At 39.3% G+C, this 23987-nt stretch overlaps 1 protein-coding gene across 5 annotated transcripts in view; it reads left to right on the forward strand.

Annotated features, from left to right (window-relative positions):
* cadm3 (cell adhesion molecule 3) overlaps positions 1–23987 on the forward strand; it is a 114692-nt gene that overhangs the window by 52808 nt on the left and 37897 nt on the right. For all 5 annotated transcript variants that reach the window (XM_014413461.4, XM_076877214.1, XM_004555159.5 and 2 more), the window contains exon 4: positions 18876–19028. In XM_014413461.4, the coding sequence (XP_014268947.1) occupies positions 18876–19028 (153 nt within the window). The remainder of the gene's footprint in view (positions 1–18875; positions 19029–23987) is intronic.

The raw sequence follows: 23987 nt of genomic DNA on the forward strand, positions 1-23987 counted from the left end.
AGTGTGTCAGACTCCTTCATAATTCTCCACTTAAGCCGTCAGTTTCTTTCCCAAATTTACTAACCCAAATTTTGATTTCCCCTTAAATAACAGCATTCCTTGTCCTCAGCCAGAAGTTAGGGCCCACTTGTCAGGTTTGTGGAGACATGGCGCTGTGAACAATTCAACCAGAAACTTGCCTTAGCATGTCCAGTCAAGTTAACCTACAGGTTTCTTCCGATCGCTGCATGTGGAGAATTGATCCAGGTCTGTTTCGCCCCTAAAGAAACACAACTGAGACATTTTCATTATTATCATAAGTACTTAAACTACCTGTTTCCCTCTCTCTGGTCAGAAATATCAACTTAGTTATGTGTATAAGTGTAAGCAGCTCTCTTCATTGCCTCTGTATGTTATAATCAGGTTTAATTAATGCATCTTTTCACTGATTTCTTAATTCAAAATTATCTCACTTCTGATTCTTTCCAAAAATAATTTCACATGTAACTCTTTGTGTATGTGTGTTTTCTATTGTTGTTCACCTCTTTGTTTGTGACGGCGGACATCTCTAAACCATCATGAGTTCAGGCTTCAATTTCAACCCAATTACACCCTGTATTCTCACAGTCGAACTCGTCCGGCTTCACCTTTCACTGGTCCCTGACCTCTTCTCTCAGTGTCCTTTTGGATTAAGTCCCAGCCTGGCAAAATATCACATTCAGTGCCTTTAAACAGTCGTGTGGCACTGTTCTTACCAGCCTTCAGTCCACCGTGCATGTTTCATCACGTAGTTTCTTCTTTTCTGTTGATCCTTTCACTCGTCTCTTTCAAGATTACTTCAAGCATGGCAAATCTGACAATCAGTGTCCAGTGCTTTACCACCGTTCATTATCCCACTGTTCAACTGCCCAGCCTGTAATTTACAGTACATGTTTCCACCTCGTGGTTCCTTACATGCTGCTGCTGGTGTCGTCAGTGTGGTTTCAGTTGCACTGTCTTTTGCCTGCTATTAATTCTTCTCAAGTCCACGATGTTCTGTTGGTCTTCATCAGGAGATTAACTGTCCTTTGAGCTTCTTCTCAGGATGGGGACAAGTGTAAGGTCAAGCTGTAAGATTTTAAGCCAAAATCTGGCCTGTTTTCTCCCAATTATGCTACTCTACTGGTTTTGGCGCCGTACTCAAAATTCCAGGTTGAGAGAAGTCCACCTTCATTTATCTGTAATCTGTGTTGACACACTAAAGCATACAATTAATATCCTTTTCATTTCTTTTCTCAAAATCTCCATACTTAATCTGCCTAGAGTTTAGCTCATCTGTTTCTCTCTCTGGGTGCTCACTCGTCACAGGCACTTCCTTTTATGGGCATGTAACTTCCTGTCACACACACACAGCACGCAGCTTCTCAGAGCAGCTCAAGCTGCTTTTCTGTTTCTGCAGGCTAATCAAACTTATTTTGTATTTACAATCTACAAACCCTCTGTAATTCTACTAACTTTTGATCTAAAATGTAGCATCATTCACACAATGATTTCATAATCCCCTCACACACACTGCCTTTTAAATAAACTAAACTCTTTGCATTTGTCAGCATTCACATCACAACCTTCAGCGTGCTCACTTTCACTCAGTACCAGACACGGAGATGGACATCTCCTTCACCTAACATAAACTAAATTACCATATCAACATACAATTACTGAAATTCAAACTCAAATACACCGTCTGTTTTAATAAAGTCAAAGAGTAAACGGGTGTACCAAGTGTATGTACTTATGTGTTTTTGAACTGAAAGAAAAAGAAACTCAAACTCTTATAACATCACTCATGCATCTCTTAAATTAAAAACACTTTCAAACTTTAAAACATCCTACTTTACATCACCAAAGAAATACCTCTCACACCTTTATTCATCATTCAAAACCTTCTAGTCACCACATTCACACACCTAAACTGTGACCAGAGTTGAGGAATATAACTCAAAACACACTTTCCTAAGAGTATTTTAGACATGCTTGTCATAATCAAAAAGAGCAAGTAACAAAAACAAAGAAAAAACGATTGAAACCTCTATTAATTCTCACCGCACACACAAGAAATTGAAAAAATAAAACACACCAGCAACTACTGCTGGAGAGAAGTAATATGTTAATCTTCAGTATAAACAGTGCACTCAATATATTTATATATCTACATCCAACTTCAGTCAATTACTATACATCCACTACGGCAACTCAATACTTTATTTATAGTCCTCTAATAAACATAAATGGCATCTTAAACACACATTCAACAATGTTTGCAGCAGTATTTGTAAAACCAGCTATGGTTTTAAACAGTGCACTGCTTACTAATTTGCATTTTCACACTCACACACACACCGTCTAAAATAGCAGCAGGCAGTCAGTGCATTGCTGACTCGACACACAGCCTCCTCTCACACCAAACTCTTTATGTTACAAAGACGTCTTATATTTACAACTGCACAGATTTTAGGCCTTTTAACACCTACCGAATTTTGACAAATTTAACATAACGGTCCAACCGATAAAAGTCCAACTTTTTTGTAATCAATTAACCAGTATCTGTCCAACAGTTTCTGGCCTCATCTCTAAAATCCCTAACACAATTTAAGAGTGTCCAACACCCAAGGTCCAACCTTTGCTGCCCAAAAAAGCGCAGATACCGTTCCAAACGGTAAAGTGGTCCAACCACTAGTTATTCTGGAGTGCCCCAAGCTCCACAGTGACCAACTGACTATCCCTCTTCGAGGACAATGCCTAAGCGTCCTTGGCATTGGCAAGCGTTACCTCTGAGCACTGCGCTTCCTAGAACCCCCACGGTTCCGTTCTAAAATAATTTATAATACTTTGAAACAACAATCAACACCCAAAACAAGTGTATGACTGAGGCAGATCTACCCTGATGGACAATGGGGACTCTAACCCACAAAATGACCAACAAAGGTCTGACCTAATGACCAACCGGGACTTTAACCCACAAAATGACCAAATTCCCTACCAAACTACTTGAGACTCTAACTCAATTTCTTTGGGACTTCAACCCAGTATTTAAACTTTTCCTGGCAGACTCTAACTGCTTTCATTTCTTCTAAGCAGAACTCTAACTGCTTCAACTCATGAGATTTTTCATCAAAATCAAAACAGACATCCACCAGTAATTTCAGTGAGTAGACTTAAATTTTATCATGTCCAATTTGGCACACTTTGGAAATAATTCAACAGGTAGTGCCTTACCTTTGGATAAGCCGGCTTATGCCCACTCACTTCGACCACTGGCACTCATGTCTGCCCGTCAGACCACCTCAGACCATAGGAAAATATTTCTCCATCTACACCTTCAATTCTCCCTCCTCAATTACCGGACGAAGCCCCCAAAATGTTAAGGTTCAAAAATTGAGGAAGGATACAAGAGGTGATCAAAGAATAACCACACTGATCCGGCCGGGTGAAGTCAAACGATGATTTTAATACACGCGTGGGAAGAACACTCTGTACGCAGACAGCAAGTGGTCTTCAACTTAATTAAAGCATACACAGATTTTTATAGCATCAGGGTTTGATTTACTGACGCCCCTTCATGCGTCACAGACAGGATATATACACACGTCAAATCAAAACCACAACGACTTTTAACACAGAACATCATCTTCTATTTTCATGGCTGGCCCTTCCTGTCTACCTTTCAGTTCTTGTCTTGTTCCTCTTTCATGCCGAGACAACAAGAAACGGTTCCTCTTTTACCGAGACACTTTCGCAGTTAGCACCAGACATGACTAACCTCTCCTCTAAATAAATCTAACTAAAAGTGTGTGTGTTGACCTCACTCAGCCTCTATGTCACCTCTCGCACTTCTGACCTTTTTACCAGACCAGAGGCTCACTGAGACTATGTGTATGTCTTCTACTAAATAAATGTTCTAATCAAAAACCTCTAATGAAACCTTAATATAAAATAACCTAATATAAGTGTTTTGTAAGCATGTATTGCAATCCCTTCTATGTTCTAGTTTTCCCTCAGCATGGATCATCTAGACACTCTCACTAGTGAAGCTTTAGACCATTAATGAACCTGAACATCAACTCAAATAAGCACAGATATGCATTGTGTATAAAATAGTTATAACTGCACCTGGAATACAAGATTAATCTGATAACTTGTATGCATAAACATCTTAAGGCCATCTTAAAGCTATCTGTTACATTGTTAAAGCAATGATCGTCTTAGCCTGCTGCTCAAAATAACTTTCTGCTTTCACTTCTGCAAACTCTCTGCAACTTCCTGTCAGCCTGCAACTTAGTCTTTCTGAAAGACACACACTGTTCAACCTCTGAATGCAATATAAACTACAGATTATATTATTAATGCAATGGTGATGATGATAATTCTTTAACAATAGCAGTAAAATAATTTCCCTGCTCCACAGTTCATACATTAATGCTGAACTGTCAGGAGACAAGCCAGGGGAAAGGAGGGGGGCAGAGATACTGAGACCAAATGATGGACATGAGGGAGTTAAATATTCACAGAAAGTTGCTTCTGTATGAGAACTTTCAGTTTGTTATTTTATCAAAAACAACCCTTAAGTAGAATCATTTCAGTACATCTGTGAAAGGTCTCTTAGTCATTTCTTACAGTAGCTTTAGATAGAGTCACTAAGTTTAAAAAAAAATAGTTGTGAAACTTTGTTTTAGCGTGCTTGACATAGTTGTTTGGTTGTCTGAACTCCCAGCTGTGGGTGAGCTTGCTACAATATAGTTAGCAAGACCACCGGAAGGCAAGATGAGGCTGAGTGACTTGTGTATTCTGTCAGAAAAGAGACAAACCTGTGAGCATCCTGATAATAATTTTTCATACTTTATTGTGAAACCCTAACCTCTGGGGGACCTGGCATCGTTTTCCCACAGTACACTGTGACATCCTTGGGATTAAATAAATGTTGCAGTAAATGAGCAAAATCCCCCCAAATTCAGAAAAAAATAATTTTAAAGTGAATAAAAATGAGCTCAGAGGCAGAACTTTCAATAAAATTATACAAGAGTGAGAGTTTGATTATAATATTGCCTCCTTGTTTCCCCTGATACAGACTTCTCTCCTGCGGTGACTTTCTCCGGTTTGTCGGCTCAGTTTTGTGGTTTTGGTTCATTTTTTCTTCCAGTTTTACTTCTGATGCAAACACCTAACAGGAGCAGGTGTGACAAGTCTATGTCTCAGTTGCCCCAATGCAATAGGATAGACAGTTTAATAGACAGGAAATGCAATATAAAGGAGTCAAATTTATTTTGCATTTCCCCCTAGGTTTTGTAACTAGCAGTCATAATATAAGAACAGACTCTTCTTCCTTATTTGTCTTAGGTTAGAAGGACCCTAACATTACTGCTAATAAAATAAAATGTGATATGATATCCAGTTCCAAGCTATGGAAGAAGTTGCGAAGGAAAAGGCATTAAGCATTATAACTTGTTGCACTGCTGACCCATTGACCTCCATAGTCCAGTGGGAATGTAGTGCTGTATTAATCAGTGTTGGAACTGAAACTGCAGAAATGATCCAGCGAAACAGAAGAAAGTGCCCACATGAAGAAATCCCCTCATTAAAAGCAGGCAAGAGCGTAATCAAACATCACTCTTGCATAATGTGATTGAACGCTCTGCCTTTGAGCTCATCTTGCCATTCACTTTTTTTTTTTTTTTAGATTGACTTTTAATTTATTTCTTTTTGTTCAGTTCTTGTGGGATTTCATTGAATTATCATGACACGGATTTAATCACATAAACATCTTTTTATTCATTGCTTTATTTAAACTGCAGTCCAAAAGCAACAATTTTCACTGTCTATACTGTCAAGCAGAGAAAAACAGAAACGGGAATGTGCTGCTTCTACATTTCACTTGAGGCACTTTTCCACTTTGTTTCACCATAAGTTGTATTTTTATGAGAGAAATTCAATTATGTTATGCGCCAATTAGCGTTTAACTAGCTAGACAGTTATATTAAGCACAAGCTTAAAATGTGAAATGATCTTAATGCATTTCTACATTTGCCCATGACTTTCTCTTGTAACAAAAAAAACAGTGTTATACACATTGTGCTTCAGAAATGTCTTAACAGACTAAATAGCAGTAGGACAGAGCAGTACATTCCCACAGAAGTAAAATTAAATAGCATCTCAGAACGACTTCAAACATTAAGCACAAACTTTGAAATGCATATTGCGTGACGTCTCCAAAAATATGAAGATTGGTTCCCTCCATCTTGAAAGGATTATATGACAACAGAACAAATTAGACACTTTATATTTACGTGCTACACAATGATTAACCTTCAGCCTATGAAAGAAGGATTAATAGGGATAGTTTGTTTGGTTGGTTGCGATTAAAAAAAACTCTGTAAGGAGAAAAAAACAGCTGAGTCATACTAAACTGTGTTGTATGATTGACAAAAGTGTTAAAACTGCGTAGACTAACAGGTATGTGGAACTAGGTCAGGTCTTTCCAGCCGCGTCTCCACTGCATCGCACACTTACTATTTGCTCTATTTTTAAAATAGAGAGGATGGCTATGATATTTTAAGATGTCTTTATTCCATTCAGCTTTACGGCACCATGTTTGCAGCGTAGTTAGCCCTCATATGCTTTACAGCGTAGAATAATAAAAAGAGGCCTGCAGCATAAATACTCAGTTTAAGATTTTGCAGGCACATTTCCTTACCTGAAAGTTGTGTATACGCTCTCAGTCCATCTATAAATTTATTTATTTGTGATGTGGCTTCCTTCCTTCCTTTCCATAAAAGCATATGAGCAGACATCAGACAGCTATCATCTGCCTCGGTGCAATTTAACAAGGTAATGGCTCTCTGGTGATTTACAAACCATAGTGGACAGGAAGGGCTTGTGCCTTTTGGGAGGGTGTGTAGTAGGAAGACTTTAACTGTGGTGAATTTGACTGTAACTTGTACATCATTTAATTATAAACGCATACTAAGCACTTTTAAAGTTTACAGTGTTAAGCAATCTTAAGTGAAACGAGCACAGAATTATTGAAATTGATTGCATGAGCTCCCCACTCAGCCTCTCACAGATGGAGAGAAACTGACAATGAGTGCTCACAACACAGCGCGAGGCGGTACTCCAAATGCAGCGCATGAGATGTTTTTTTGACATTTTCTGAAAAACTATTGATCCACATCACATCAGTCAGAGTTTTCCTGGTGTCTTGGAAGGCTCTCTCGAGAATGTATTAACAACAACCATCACAGGACCGAAAGACTGCAGGAGATGCTTTTGAAATCCAGCACTTGAAAGATGGCTTTTTATACAGTTTCTCTCTGTATTATTTGAACTCTTATTTTTCCGCGTGTCCTTAAAATAATCAGCTATACTGGCAGATAAGCACGAGGAGAAGAAAGAGAAAGGCACACAGGGAATTCAAAGTCAAATATACAGTCATATTTTTCAGGTTAATGAAGTAAATATATGAAGAAATTCACTGTGTGATTCGAAAATTGGCCTTTTGCCACTCACCCTCAGAAATAAAATTAAGTTGAATAAATCACACATAAAGCAGTGCAGGCATACATATGCTGCTACTGTATTTGTTTATTTTTTATCTTTTCTTTTCCTTGGATTATTTTTTTTCTCCCTTATTTTTAAATCAATAAAGTGACATTTTGCCACTTACGACCTTCCTCAGCTTGCACTGAACCCTGATTCATAGAATTATAAATAAAAAGCTGAAACTGAGAGTTGTGACTGTGAACATCTCATCTTTATAATGTAATATTTCACCAACACATCATTAGTGCAAGTGTGTTTTTCCTTTTGTTCTTCTACAGTTTAATGCCTACCTTCACTATAAAAGAGCAGAGCCCCCCTTTAAGGAATTGTTTGGCATTTATGTAAATAGGGTCCTCACTTATTTGATGATTAGAGGATCTGTTCTAGAATACTAAAAATGAAGCCAGCAGCTGGTTATTGTAGCGTAGAAAAAAGACAATCACTTCAGACTTTGCTTTGCTCAAAGTAAAAGAAATAATGCCTCTAAAACCTCATATAAAAATTGTTTTATATTATGTTCTTGTCATTCTCAAAATCACTCTGAAGTCATTGTCTTAGTCATACCAGAGTAAAAATAGAACCTTATAACTCGGAAAAAGTGTTGGCTGTCTGGTAATTATATTGAACTTTTCTTGCAAGTAGCTGTAGTGACTGCCTGGTTGCCCAGAGGTTGAGCGTGCAGCATCGTCTGCCTCTAGGCAACAACTTTTAATCACAAGGTGATTGCACGGGTCGAGCAGCCTGTATCCAAGCAGCCGTGGTCTCACCCAGACTGACCGTCATCGCTCGCAGACAGATTGCCGAGGGTTTGCAAATAACTGCAAACTAATTTATAAATGCAGACACATTGCCAAGATGTTGCAGTCAATTTGAGTCTGCACCAATCAGCACAACTTCTCTTGTAGATCTAAGTGTTTGCCAACAGGCTTTATTCTGGTTATAGTCTTTTGTAAAGGCAGGGCTGCTGAGCAGTTCTGTATTTTGCAGTTAGATTGCTTTTCTGCAGCGTTGATGTTATTATTTGTGCAGGAATTTCAGAATTTCTTCTTCGAATATACATTTTTATGAATTACAGCAGACTGACAGACTCCATCTTGTTGCCATTTTATCACTTAATGCACCAAAGTGACTTTGAGGACGTCAACAGAGTGCAAGTTGTCGCTGACATGGTCACCCATTTTTGAAGCAACACTTTTCAAAATCAATGAGACTGCAAGTTCATTGTGCACAGTTGTAGTAATTTTAGTTGTTTCACGATCTGCAAACTCTGTTTTCCCTAGTGTGACTGTAGCATTGTTCATCTTTGGACAAAACTTGTAACAGGTTTGTCCAGTGGTGAAATGTTGTCTCTTTACAGGCTGCAGATTCAAATACATCAGTGAGACATTAGTTTGGGACCATTATTTACAAATTAACATGGTGCGTTGTTGTTGTAGTTGGTTGTGAATATAGCAAATGAAACCTTAATCCCTGCAGGAAAGAGTTTACTGAGGTCAGAGAACACGTGAGCATTACAGTTGGTTTCCCCATAGACTTTGACAACTTCACTTCACAGGAAACCTCGTCAAGGGTAAATCTATGGTATTGATGTTTTTGAAGGCATGCAAAAAAGCCTGTATCCAAAACCTTTTCCTTAGTAATAACAAACCATGTGAGGAATTCTCACCCTTATAAAAAGAAGATAAAAAGAAAAAACTGTATCAACTAGCTGTCCAGTCAAAACACTGTGGGACATAAATGGACATCAGGGGAAAATAATCTCACTTTACTTTGCATGAATCTGATCTTTTGACTTAGAAAATTGAGCAAGTTAATGATAGCATGCAGACATTCAAAAGCAGCAGGCTGACAGTGACAGCTATTATGATAATGATCGTCTTGACTTTTTTTTTTCTATAAAGGTGAAGAAAGTTGAGAAAATATTCTGTGCTTTATTGTTATACTTCATTCTGATGTGCTTCCTTTTTAATCCTTTTGGACCGGGCTCCCAGCTGAAGCCATGGCTTCGCTAGGGTCTTAGGATGTGTCATCGGTCAGTGTTATTTGCAAGAAATCCCCAGTGGACATTTTTCACTTCTGTAAAAACTACATGGGAGGATTTCGTTGGCATGTTGCTTGAAGCTGCTACACCGTTGGGAACATTTCTCTCTCAAGTTTCAACTGGAACTAATGCCTCCTTGCTTCAGTTTGCACCACCTTGGGCAAAGTTTAGTTCATCTGCCTCAGCTTGCTTCTTTCCATTGATTTTGCATACATTCATGCCGCTGCCTCTAAATTACTATTTTTGAAATCTTAAAGTAGGGTGAGAAGGACAAGTGAATTTAGAGGCAGCAAAAGGCAGTGGGAAGGATGGCAAAGTAGATAAAACAGACAGGGATGTGCGTTTATCAAGCGTTTCGTAGTTGGCGCACTGATCCAGGTTCAATTGACGCTCTCAGATCAGTGGGGACGGCTTGATCAAGGGAAGCCTGTGGTCACTGAACCCAGATCAGCTGTTGTTAGGATGGATAATTAGGGAGCTGGAAAGAATATTCAGAAACAGATGGTAGGATGGGTGAGACGTGTGGGAGAAAGACAGAGAGAGAAGAAAGAATGGAGGCTGTCTCTTTCGATGAGAGTGTGAGCTAAATGCATGAAATGTAAAACAAAATGGGAAAATGAGAGAGTGATGGAGAGGAAGATGGGGGATGGACAGGAGAAGTGGAAAGAGAAGAACAAGGCAGGGTTGGAGAAAGAATGGATTGATGACAAGAACAATTGTGACAGACGTAGGAGGGAGGGGTGAAATGCTGATTCGGTTTGAACCGAAGAGGAGGATAAGGACACGGAGAAGCCGGGTGGAAGACAGACGCAGACATATAAAAACTATATATGAAAAAAAATATTAGTCTGTAACTTACATACTTTTTTTCAACAACACAGGTTTCTCTCCTGTTGTGCCAATAAAGCAAATTTGAATATGAAAGAGTTCTCAGCATAGTGGAAACTTGGCTGGAAAGGCATAAAGAGGCAGATGAAAAAAAGAAAAAATACATGGATTTGCACTCGGTATGTGTTGCGAGAGAAACCCCACTACCAGCCCACCCCACCTGAATGTTTGAAGTTGAAAGAGCATGAGGAAGATTGAGGGAGGAGGAAGAGGAGGAGGTGCAGGAGGAAGATGAGTAGGCGAAAATAGCTACTGTGACCAGATCAACAGTTAGACCTTTGGGGAGTATCAACTCTCGAGTTTGAGCGGCAGACAAGAACCAACGTCTGGCCAAAGAACTACAAACACACACACATAAGCACAAGATGAAAAGACACCATCAGCACGGATGTAAAAAATATGTGTACACTGATAAACACATCTTGTAGTTGGTATGTAAGAGCGCACAAAGGCTAAATCTATCCGCCCGATACCATTTAGAAACCACTTACACTTCCCAACCACTTGTTTAGGCTGGTAGCACAAGGGTTTCTTGATCCTGTATATAGCTATTCAGTAATAAATTGTGAGGAAGTTTTACACAGTAATGTGCATTTCCTTGTGAATACAGTCAAATACTACGAATGCTACAGACACATGTGAGGAAAAAGTAGAACAACATACTTTTACAGTATGCAGCCTCTCTTTTCTTTGACTAAAGAATCAAACAGACAGAAATTTTTAAATTCAAGTGAATAATCTAGAATTGATTGCTACTGATTGCATTTAGGCTTTAAACATTGTTGATTAGTCACTATTACTGCGAGCGATTTAGTGATAAATCCCATCAGGCCGCCGTTTCATTCAAGAGCATTACTATAACTGTATGGTGCAAGGAGCAGGGTAATTGGGACAGAGCTGATATCGTGTCACCGTTGTTCACAGTGACACCTTGGCAAGGACACAAATGATACTTTCCGGTAGTAAACTGTTTATGGAGTTTGCAGTAGAAAAACTAAAACAACAATATAGTTGCAACTAAAAAGCAGATAATATGATACTTGCTTGCTAGATTTTAATCACTGAAGTGCTTTTATTAGAGATGGCGGTAGTTCTACTGTAATAATACTTGGTGTGAGTCCTGCACTGTGATTAATGTGGAAATTTCTTACTCTTTAGTGCCAATGTGTGTGTGTTTCCATTGCACCTCTGGACAAAGTGTGGCTAAAGCATGAAATCCCTTTGTGAATGCTTGTAATTGTCTGTAGCTGTTAGTAACTGATACAGAATTAAGATTTAATTATGCACTTTGGTTATTGATTTTTGTTCCTGTTTATCATATTGTGTTTCCTCCCTGAGATTTGTGAAGCTTTAGAATGAAAGGTGAAATACCTGATGGAGCGCAGAACAAAAAGTGACACAGTATGCAGTGTTAAACAAGTAAAGTGCATCTGCACAGGATCAGAATATACTGTGTATTAATCATAAATGTTACGTGCTGTCATGTTTTCAATATGAGATTTTAATACAAAAATGTTAAATGATTCTACCCAGGAATGGAAAAGAGGCTGGCAAGAACAGACTTCTACATGGTAGCATGTTCTCCTTCTGAAACACTTAATTATTTCAGCTTTATTACTGAGAATTCATGGTTATTGTCTGGTTAGCAGATGGCTCTCTGTGCTGTGAAACCTGTGAGCTGCAGCTGAAGCTGCTATGCTGAAGAACCCAGTCAGAGGCACAAAAAGCAACTGTAACAAATTCAAAAGGAGCCTTTGTTACAAATTGGAACAAAATACTGCGCAACAGTCTCTGAATTCAACCAGAATTAAAAGGGAAATCAACAGCTGTATATTCCGTCACTTCTAAAAATGCATCTTTAACTTTAGCTTCCGAATACTGGTGCATGCAGCAAAATGTTAAGCTTGAAGACTGCATGCTCCTGGGAGACATAGATAATAAAGGGAATACTTTATTCATTTGGTGGCATATAAAGCCAAAGATGCACAAAAGAAATACCAGCTGGACTTGTTGATTATTTTATTTTACAGTAGACTATATAGAAAAATGGACATTGCTTCCAGGACCTATTGGTTTATGAAACCCTGTTTTGAAGCCTTAGCTTGACTGTCCCTCTTTTGCATTTTTAAAATCCTGACGCAACGTGTGAGTGAGAAACCGAGGACCCTAACATGGTAGTGGCTTGCCCATCACAAAGAAGCTTCTTCCTAAATCAAACACTGTTTTATCATCTGTTTTACTTCAAATTGAACAATACGTTTTTAAAATGAAGCTGGTGTTGTTTTCAATAAGGCTAATGATTGACTTCATAAACTGATAAGGGAAGCTTTTACTGTGGCCCTAAATCAAGTGATGGCCTTTTTTAAAATAGAATTAAGCATTTTTTGCAGGCAGTGGATTTGCCACCTTCTGACCATTTATCAGAATGTAGGTTTGAGGCACTTCTAAATTAGCTTCATTTTTCAGACTGAGAGGCTACGTCCATCATTGATATGCAGTGTATTTTTTTTTTGCCCTTTTGGCCTCCTGACAGGCTGCTAATGCCAGGCTATGTTTCTGTCATATATCCATACCACTGAGAACGTTAACATCTTAATCTTTGCAAATAGTGCAGAGTTTTGGATATTCTGCTTTCTAAACATTCGGATTCAGCAGAGGAGACTAGAGCACTGCCTTCCTTTGGTTCAGAAAGTTTGAAAAATGTCTGTGTGTGTTTAAAGTTGTGAAGTCTAATCTTAGATGTTCAGAGTTTCATGTCTGTCCAAGCTTTGGATGTGTTCCAAATGTCAGCCACCTAACAAGTTCTGTGAGAAAATGAGCAGGCCTTCACTTCTGAGCTATATTCCTCTACCATAAAGCAGCCACACTCATATATAACGTTTGCGCCAATCCAGTTTATCTCAAAACTAAGAAATTCATTATATCGAAGGAACAAAAACCAAACATCAGTGTGTGACCTATTGACAGACTATTTATGTTGCCCACATCAGCAAGGCACAGCACATGTACAATTTTCAGGTGCTTCTGGATCGATACGTCCCCGTAACTAGATATCATATCGTTTTCGAAAATCCATCACACCTGTACTGGCAAGAAATATACATCGTTTATAATGAAAGAAGAAATAACCCCCCAAAAGAGAGAGAGAGAGAGAGTAAGAGCCTGGAATGATTAGAAATGGGTGAGATGTAAGAGAGAAAGACGAAGAACAAGATGTGGGGGTGGGGGGGATGAGTAGAGATGAGGGGGAAGAGAATTAAGGAGACTGATAGTTGAGCACAAGGTCCAGGGGGCATGGATAAGTGTTTGTGTGTGTCTGTGTGTGCGAGAGTGAGTGACCGTATGCCTCACACACACCTACACACACACACCCACACCCACACAGAGAGGGTAGCTCATGAAGACAAATGTAGTGACCTTGCTTAGTGATAAGGCATGAAGATAAAGTAGTGTTGGATGAAATAACGGAAAAAAAATGCCAAGAGAAACAAAGGTGTGTGTGTGTCTGTGTGTGCGCATGTGTGCATGTTTGTGGGAGTGTGCAAGACAAAGATGGGAGAATAGACAGATGGAGTGATGAAGAGAAAGGGTGACAATAGTGAGACAGAAAGAATGACAAAAGGGTGATGAGACAAGCAGCCACAGATGTGGCTCAATACCGAGAACGCCAGATAAACAATAAGAAAAGAAAACAGAGGCAAGACAATATGAAACTTGACACACATGTTTGGACTGACCTACCTAATGCTCTCTCTTCAAGATTTCCAAGATCAAATAGCTTCTTACCCCCTGGAACTCTTGTTTTTGCTGACCACTTGTAGTTTCTGCAGGGTTTCACCTAATACACTGAAATCACTGATAAGTGTGATTTGTTAGAGGTGCAAGATCAACAGGAAGAGGTGAAGAGTGTTGCCAAGTTAGCTGTTTTCTTCCTAGATTGTGACTTTCAATACCTTTGCTCTTTTGTGAACAAGTTATAGTGACAAAAGTATTCTACTTGGGCTGGTATTTGAGGAGAGGAGAACTATATTTTTTAAAATAAGGTGGTCAACCAAAGAGCCAGACAGATGTGTAAATAAGCTGTACGTGTACCTACCTCCTGTCCACAAGTTTTTCATTTTGAACTTTAGCTTGACCATTTAAATTCAATTATTCTTTCTCAAAGAACACATTTTAGCAGAGTGGGTAAACTGTTTTTAGATTCTTCCATGACTCTTCCACGACAGCTCAAATATATATATATTTTTAAGTTACAGGTGAATAATCTGAAGCAATTAAAACACTTTATAAAATTATAATAACTTAAGCTAAAGCTAGCTAACTTGAATTTTTGACCTGAATCAGCCACGAAAAGTTCTTCTGCAGGCAGTCGTGTGACCTGCCAGGAGGTCCCTCCAAAGCAAGCCTTGACTCTTAGCAAACATCTTGGTCAGAGAGCAGTGTGATTATATGGTCAGTTATTTTGACTACGCTTTATAAATGAGTGGGGTGGGTGCAGTAACATGAATTTTAATGGTCTCTAGAATATTAAAAACTCGCACATAATTAGCAGTAATAGTAAACACTGCTTAAAAAGTTTGTCTCAAAATGAGATTTAAAGATTCATTTTGGGTAGAGAAAATCAAGAGAAAATACTAATTAGGCACACTTACATCTTTACTATGATAACAAGTAGATATCTCTCTCGACACCCATTTGAGGCTGTTGAACCTCTGCTGTCCAATTTTGTATTTTATTGAATGTCTTTTCATGTGAAAGCACACATCCACTACTCTTTCTATTGCTGGATCTTGGACTCAGCCAGGGTAGCCCATTGTCACTGATTCTATTCATGATTTTTTCATGACCAGAATTTATAGATGCAGCTGTGGAGGGTGTTAGCTGCCTTGGTCTCAGAATGTCATCTCTGCTTTTGCAGATGATGTGGTTCTGTTCAATTCCATTTTATTCATGTAGCACCAAATCACAACAACTGTTGCCTCAAGGTGCTTGTTACCCTCATCAAATGACCTCATACAGGGCAGTTTCCGGCCGAGCGTGAAGTAGCACCTGCGGAACAGGCTGAGACGATACACCATGCTCAGGTGGACTGGCAGACACTGGCAAGGCCACTATTCCTTTCTCCACCAATCCAGACACAAGAGCAGCTTTCAGCTCAGCCTTACGCAGAGCTGTGGAGACACAAATGCCATAAAATGCTGCCACCTCATGCAAATCCCTCTTCTTACAGGCGTCCAGCTGGACGCCTGTAAAAAGGTAGGTAGCCATTCAAAACCACAACAAAAAACTACCTGAGGCTAACAATAACAACAAAGAAGAACCATCTCCAACACGCAAATCAAAAACAGGTGGGAAATATGTGTGGCCACAGGTTAACCAATAAATAAAAATACCACCGACCCTCTCCCCAGACCTACCTACTAAAATCTTAGCCTAGTTAGCTTCTGGAGTGTACCAGGCTCGAGGCAACTTTAAAGGCTAAGCATCAAGTGCACAAAGCATTGACAAGCCTACCCCCGACAGGGAACTAAACATCACCCGCGATTACTCCAAAAATAAAAAAGGCAAAATAAAAAATGAGTGCCTGAAGGAGGAGCTGACGCTCAGCTAGACACTGTGCTAACCGGAGAGAGAGCGCAGCAGATACAATACAACCAAATAAGCCACTGGCAAACAACTCACTAATACTCAATTGCTCTTCCTTCCATTCATATCCCGGACGAGCCCCCACATTGTTACGTCCCCACAATGAAGGTCCAGGGGTGTGTGTGGGGACTGGTAACAAATTGGTACAGAATGAAAGGAAAACAGACAGAGGTGTTTAGTAAATAAAATAGTTTTTATTATAGATAAACTTAACATAAAGAGCCGGCAATGCCGTTTTACCAATAACACTAGAAAAAGAAAAAGGTCGCAACAACAAAGAACATAACAGCCACACTACTCACGTGAAGCAGCTACACTGCTTCCAAAACTCCACACTATAGGATCACCTTCGACACACAATGTGGGAACACCAGAGAAAAACCACCCTCTCACATCCAGTTCATCCCCAGTTTCTATGACCTCAGAGAGGTGTTTGCTAACTGGGCCCAGGTGGTAAATGAGGCCAATGAGCAGACGCTGTGTCCTGGGAAGAGAGAAGAGCAAGAGAGAGACAGAGGGGTGGAGCAAGAGAGGAAGAGGCGGAGAGAAAACACCACACCCACAGAAGGGCGGTTTCAGGAGGCCCAGCTAGGGCCGTAACAACCTCCTAGTCTGGTTCTCAGCTCCGACTTTGCGTTGGAATTGAGTTGCTGCCCAAGTGGAGTAGTATCTCTCATTCACAAGAGAGCGAAGGAGGGCGTGTGGTACTGGTAGACATAATGGTGCTGGATTGGTCTTTTGCGATGACGAAACAGCTGAGCGTGAAAGCTGAGCTGATTTACATTTCCATCTTCATCTAAGGCAACTAGTTGTGGTTAGTGACCAAAATCTCAGTCATTCATTCCCAAACCACTTCAACCACCAGTTGACTTCAAAGTGGGACGTTTTGGGCATGGCTAGCCTGGAGTAGGCTCTGGGGTAGACCCAGGACAAATGGATAGAATAGCTTAGATAGCTCAGTGTCTCACCAGAAGAGCTGAAGGAGGTGACTGGGAAGAGGGTAGACTGAGGCCCTCACAGCTAGAACTCGTAGAAGCAGTATATGATGGTTGGAAGAATGGATGGATCCTTCTAAGGATTGAGATCCTTATCTCGCTCTCCTCCTCTCTTATAATTATTCTGTCTGCACTGACTTTCCATTTTATTGTAGTTAAGCTAACATAGCTGTCCTAGTTTGAAACTGGGAGAAAACACAAAGAAGAACTTGCTAAAAAAACAAAAACTTTGAATGTGAAAACAAATCTGACTATTCACTGTACTTAAGCATGATGGCTTTTTCCAGGTGTCTGCTTTATCACAGCCTGCTTGTTTTGCGTTTAGCCATTATTTGCAGAGAGCCAGCTCTGCACAGAGAACAAAGCTGAAAAGTTTTTCTTGAGACAGAGAGATAGACAGATATACATCTAGATAGACAGACAGATAGGAAGGCAGGGAGACCGGCAGCAATCACAGAGCACAAACACTGCAGAGGTCAATGCTATCACGGAAACGAGCGGTTATTTCGTAGCATTTCATCATCATCATCTATCTCGGTCGCTTGCGCTCTCTCCCTCTTTCATGGCTGGATTTCTCATTGATGACAAAGCCATTTATGTCTCTCTTATTCCCCCTTCTCGCCTCCCTCCTCTTTATCCCCCCCATTCCCTTTCCTCTCCCTTCTGTTCCTCCTGGTCTCTCTCTAACTCTCCTCGCTATTTATGCTTCCTCTGTTTTATTTTTCAGCTTTTTTTTCCCTCTTGCACTTTTCCTCGTCTCTCATTCTCAATTTGCGTCTCCTTTCCATTCTCTCTTTGCTCTTTGTCTTCCTTTGCCTCGTTTGCACTTGCATCTCTATTTTTTACTCCTCTCGCACCTCATCTTCGTCACTCGTCCTTCTCCTCTCCGCCTTACATCATTTTTTCTTTCTCTAAACACCTCTCCCCCTCCCTCCTCCTTCTTCTCATTTTACCTTTCTCTTTCCCATGATTTAAATTCTGCGGATCATCTTTCTTACTTTCCTCTTTGCTTCTCACTCTGCCCTTCCCCTCCTTGCTCATCCTCCTTAGCGCACTTTCTTTCTCTCTTCCCACCTCCTGTTTTCCTCACTTCAGCTCCACCACCCCTTTCATTATTGTTTCTTTTCGTACTTTTTTCGAACTTGTGCATTTGCTGTTCCCCCTCATATATTCCTTACAAACATTTATCAGCCTTTTCTTTCCTTCATCTTCACCATTACCTTCTTAACTATTCATTTCTCTTCTCTCCCTATGTACCTTCCTTTCTAACTCATTCCCCTCCTTCTAACTCCCATTTTCTTGTTCTTTCAGTCTTTCTCCCTACTGTCTCACCTCTTGCACACCCTCCTCTCTATCACCATCCTCCCTGCTTCACTTTATTTTTTTTAACTGTCTGTGACGGTATTCTTTCTTCCCATACCTCTGTCACCTCCCTCCTTTTTTCATAATTTCTTTTATCGCATCCTTTTTCCTTTCCATTCTTGCCTCTTTCCTTTTCTCTGCTGTGTTTGATCATGCTCCACTCTCTTCTGTCTTCTTTCTTTTTTAAAAAAAATTTCTTTCTCTTTTATTTCATTAAAAAAAGAAACCCATATATAGCAGTCATTGGAAAAAAAAAAACCACTATTTCGCTCTCTAACTAAAGTTTAAAGGCAAAAATAACTGATAAATCAAACAAACACAGCTAATACAAGCTAAATCTCCTCAAACACTTCATAAAGTACATTTCTAATAATTGATATTCTCTTCCTCAGCGCTGAGAGACAACCGCATCCAGCTGTATCGCTCGACATCCACCGAGCTTTCCATCACCATCTCGGAGGTGCAGCTGTCTGACGAGGGAGAGTACACCTGCTCCATCTTCACCATGCCAGTCCGCACCGCCCGCGCCACCGTCACAGTGCTAGGTGGGTCACAAAAATATGTATAAAGCACACACTGTCAGTCACTCTTCATATTGTGGGAGAAATCTGTCATTTTGTATAGAAACTGCTTTACCTTTGATACTGTCAAACATATTTTTATATGAACTTATCCAGAAAGAAACCTGTGGATTTTTCATGTCTTAACTTGGTAAAGAGATAAAAGGACAAAAGTATAAAAGAAAGACGCTTTGCTCATTTTTTGATTTCAATAAAACCTTATTTGCTATAAGTCTAACCTTCCTGTCTCCTGTATGTCCTTAGGTTTTCATATTTTTCATATTTCTCTGTCTCTTGTAGGCTTTTCTAAAATATCTCTTTGTTCACACTCAGGGCTAATGGTCCACAATGGCATTCTTGTCTCCATTGTTCACCCTCAGCTTGCCTCTTTTGAGGCTGATTGACATTTGTACAAATCAGCTTGACTGCAGTCTGTCTTAATTTGTGACAAATTAAAATGGATTATTCAAAGCTTCTGACATATGCTATTATCACCCCACTCAGTTTTCAAGTTGTTTATTCCCACTTTCATGGGAAATACTACTACAAATATTCCAAGCTGCATTCAGAGTGCACATTCAGAAAGTAAACGCAGGTGTTTTAAATTGCAGAAAAGTCCAACTTGACTTGTCGAGCTGTAAACAACTGGCTTCAATTCATCTTGATACATCGCCGTGGTATTTTGCTAGTGCGACCTACTCGCAGAGTTTACCCCCATGCTAAATGAAATTTTCCTTTGTTAATGTCAAACTTGCTTGCACTGGTACGCTAGCATTTTAATGCTGAATCTTCCCAAAGTTTGGTGAATGATTGAATCAAATAGAATGTGTTTAATTTGTGCAGTAAAAGACAGAGAGATCCCCACCTTTAGTTCAGAGTATAGATGAAGTTGGAAAAGCACCTAAAACAACCATTTCCCATTAAGCTACCCAACTTCAAATCAAAAGGTCTACTCTGCCAATCTTCTGTGCCACTAAATAAAACAAGAAAACATGTTTAAATATTTAACATAACATCTGAATGCTAGTACTCAATAGTCTTCCATGTAATGGTTTCATACTGTTGCTTAAATCTGTGCATAAGGTTGTGGAGATATTATTGAGAGATATTATTGCCAATAAATCAAAGAATTAAAAACATCCAGATTTTCCAAAATTGAAATAAAGTTTAGGTCACCAAAAAGTGAAAAGTTATGCAAGTTTAACAGAACAGTTTGCACAATGATAAATGTGTTATCTTCCAGTTCCTACAGGTGTCCCAGTGTTTGCTGCTTTGTTTTTGCTTCTGTCCACTTCATCTCAAACCAGCTCAATGACTTTTAAGTCTGGTCTTCCATCATTTAAAGACTACCATCTAGTTCTTTTCTCCTAATGTTTTGGGTCATTACCTTGTTGTAGAATGAGCCCCGGATAAACCAATGTGTCTTCCGCTGCCTTTTTCCCACCATTTGGACAGCAGTATACAGTACTAAAAATACACCAGTGGGTGTCATAACAGTTTCTTTCAACATTGCCCTCATATGGACACAGGTTTAGGTAAGTGAGCTGGGGCATCTATAAGAACTGTTAATTTAGTTCCACAGCTACAAAGCATTAGATGAATAGGTTTGTAATCAGTGAAAGAAGTGTGTTTAATCGGAAATTGAGCTTTTAAAACTTCTTTACCTTACTTTTCTACATTTTGGTATTTTTACATTGGAATTAAGCTGCACATATTAGCCCCCCCCCCCCCAAAAAAAAGTCAAAATAAAAATAAAATTGAATACATTGGTGCAATCTGAAGGGTAATGCAAGTGTAATGAATGCCTGCAGCCTTGAATAAATTGCCATCATCCCGTCAGTGGAGAGTAGGCTGTTTTATTGATTGGATATTGGCGTAATTGGCTTTGGACGCTCTTTCAGGTATTGACTTTTATTAGCTGAGTTTTTACTGGCTCTCTGTGTCAGCTTATTCTGTCTATATTTAATGATTTTACTTTGCATGCTTGGCAATAGTGGAATGCACCAAGGCATAAACAAAAGATAATTATTTTATACATGGAAAAAGCAACTGGCGGGATATTTCTGGGAGGCAATGATGGACAAATTCACAGCCAACACTTAAGGGCATCTAGTGCCACTTCTAAATTGGTGTGTAATGAATTTAAGTCATTATTTGTGCTGAAAACTCTCACATTAGTATGTATTCAATAAAGTGGACTTCCATTATTTCATTTTGCATTTCCTTCTAACATGGAGATAGAATTAATATTTACTGTAAGTTAATTTGTGATATTGATGAGATGCAATTTCCTCTCGCTTTTGATTCAGCACTTTATAATTTGCCAGCAAATTCCTGGCTGAAAAACCAAGCTGCAGAGGGTTTCGGCCTAATTCTCTTGGAGAATGCACTTAGTGGAAACAAGAGATTTACATTTAGGGTGGGGCATGATTGCTCTGTGATTGTTCTGTGGCTCAGCGGGCAAAGGCTTTTCCCCCATATTTGAAATTAGTCAATCAACAACACCAAAATGATGGATTCAATCACTATTGTTGAAACGTATCCCAAATGTTTTGTCAGTGCTACAATATTGAAAATAATAAAACCTAGTTCCCCTGGACAACATAAGCAGTGTGCTCAATAATGATTTTTTTTAATTCATATTGGGGGGGGGGGGAGGTATACTTTGAAGCAAGCATGAGGGCGGGTCCACTTGAGCTCTTAAGAGCCAAATTAACATGAGAATCATTTCTCAGTATTTACTTAAATTTTGCAGTAATTGTGTTTCAAGCATCTTTTATTCTCTGTAATTGACGGCTGTGACACTGTATTCTGCGTTCAATAAATATTTCATGGCTCCTGAGAGGGAGCAAACCCATTAAAAATGTATGGTAAAATGTCTAAAAAAACGCATGGACCCCCTATGGGAAAATCAAGCAACGATATCGAGTTTTGGCAGAGCAGCATTTGTGTGTGCATGTTTCATCCTTGTTTTGACTTGTTCTGACCGTCGTGCACAATCACACATCAGCACATAACTGGTGAGCGTGGCCAGTTTGCATGTGTCTGTGAGAAGGAAACGTGTGGCATGCCTCCGCTCTTGAGCTAACCATAGAATAATTTATAATGGCTTTATTCTCTTTTATTCTACTTGTAGAGGAAAGGGTCTCAACAGGACTTCTCCAGCCAATTCTATATATCCAGTATTATTCCCTTATTAATATTCAATGCTACTTTACTGCCAGAGAGCTTCTGCACACAGTGCACTACATCAAATACCGCTACATTAAAAATTGACCACATTTTTTTTAATGTATACCATGGCTAGTTCACAGCACTTTTTTTTGACACTTCTGTTCGTCTTTTTGCAGTGGTTTGGACAAAATACTATAAATACATTCTGTTAATCTGTTTTCTGTCATTTGCTGTTTCCTGAATTTTATAAATATTTTGGAACAAAAAGTAATAAAATATAAATTTTCTTTCTTTCCTTTATGGCCTGGTCCTAAATCCATCTAAACTGTTGGCTTAACCATCTCCGCTTTCTCTCCTGCTATATAAGCAACTCTGTCTTTCCTGCCTTAATGCATAAGAAGGCAGTTTGCAGTCAAACCGAATGTTTATTATTTGCAAAAGCAGAATGACAGTAAGCGCCGCCAACATTTAGAGAAATGTGCCGCTCGCAAAAGCTGCAGATGGTGTATTGCAAGTTTAGAAATTTTTCTCCTCTTACCTTCAGCCATGGTGGTGAAGAAAAGTGGATACTGAAATATTTGGCAGAATGGATGTTTAGTCTTTTTTCTGCTTGCATTGTTTTCACTTGTGCTCCAAGTTAAAATAGCAGTTAAGCAAAAAATGTGTTTAACCAACTGTGCCAGAATCTGGAAGAACACCCTCTGGGAGAGTAGCATGAAATTTTGGTTTGGCAGCAGGGCATCTGGTGTTTCACTTGGCTAAAGTTTTTTGTTTTTTTTTCACCTGACCTTTGGCTCATGCTGTGTTTCTGTCCCTCTCTTTCACTCCTGTAAATGGTCATCCAGGCCACCAGTATTCTTGCACAAATTGCGTTCACCTTGTCTTTTAGATAATGAATCCTGGAAGTTGCAATTAATATTGTATGCAAAATATGATCTACTTGACATTATGAGCTGACCTGAGAATGAATGCAATGCTGACTGAAACTGTAGAAATACATACATGCAGAACCCTTGCTGCTGATTTTGAAGGGATAATGCGTTATTATTATTCTCACTGAATTAATTGCTTTTCCATGATCATCAGTAGACAGCCGTCGTGCCATTTGGGGCTTCACTGCGACTGTTGGAATACTTAATATGTGTGCCACAAGTACTGTTGTAATGTTAAGTTAATGAAGGATTTAATCGTTTTCCTTTGGGAATATTTTCTTCTATATTTGGTTTCTGTAAGCTACCGTCGTGTTTTGAAGTCTTGTTAAAAATGTGGTGAGCGTTTCAAATTTTTCATGAGACTGTGAAATGCGCAGGAGAATATGACCCTTTTTTGTGGATAAAGAGAAAAATTAGACAGAGTTAAGGGTTTGTTGTATGTTTTTTGTGTAATTACCCAGTGAAATGTGTTTTGCAGTTAATTCAAACATAAATTTAAAAAACAAAACACTTTTGTTCTTGTAATTGATTTACTGTACACTTTTTTGCAATAAAAGGCATTGCTATAAATTTCCTTACAGCCCCATGCATGAGGTGGGTCCTTTGGCAGTTTTATAGAGACGAGTTTCTTTCCGAATGTTCTAAAATGTATTGTTTGTGCTAACACCAACATCTATTTCATCCGAAGTATTTTCCCCTCACTGCATCAAATACTGGCCTTCTGTCAGATGCTGATCGTGTCCCTCTCGGCGATATTGGACACTGATGGATCACGGCCATGTTTTAAAAAGTGATAATGTCTGCTTTAGGAAGCTGCAAAGTTGGAGGTTTTCACAGG

This window comes from Maylandia zebra, linkage group LG18, assembly GCF_041146795.1.
Source record: "Maylandia zebra isolate NMK-2024a linkage group LG18, Mzebra_GT3a, whole genome shotgun sequence".
Lineage (NCBI taxonomy): Eukaryota > Metazoa > Chordata > Actinopteri > Cichliformes > Cichlidae > Maylandia > Maylandia zebra.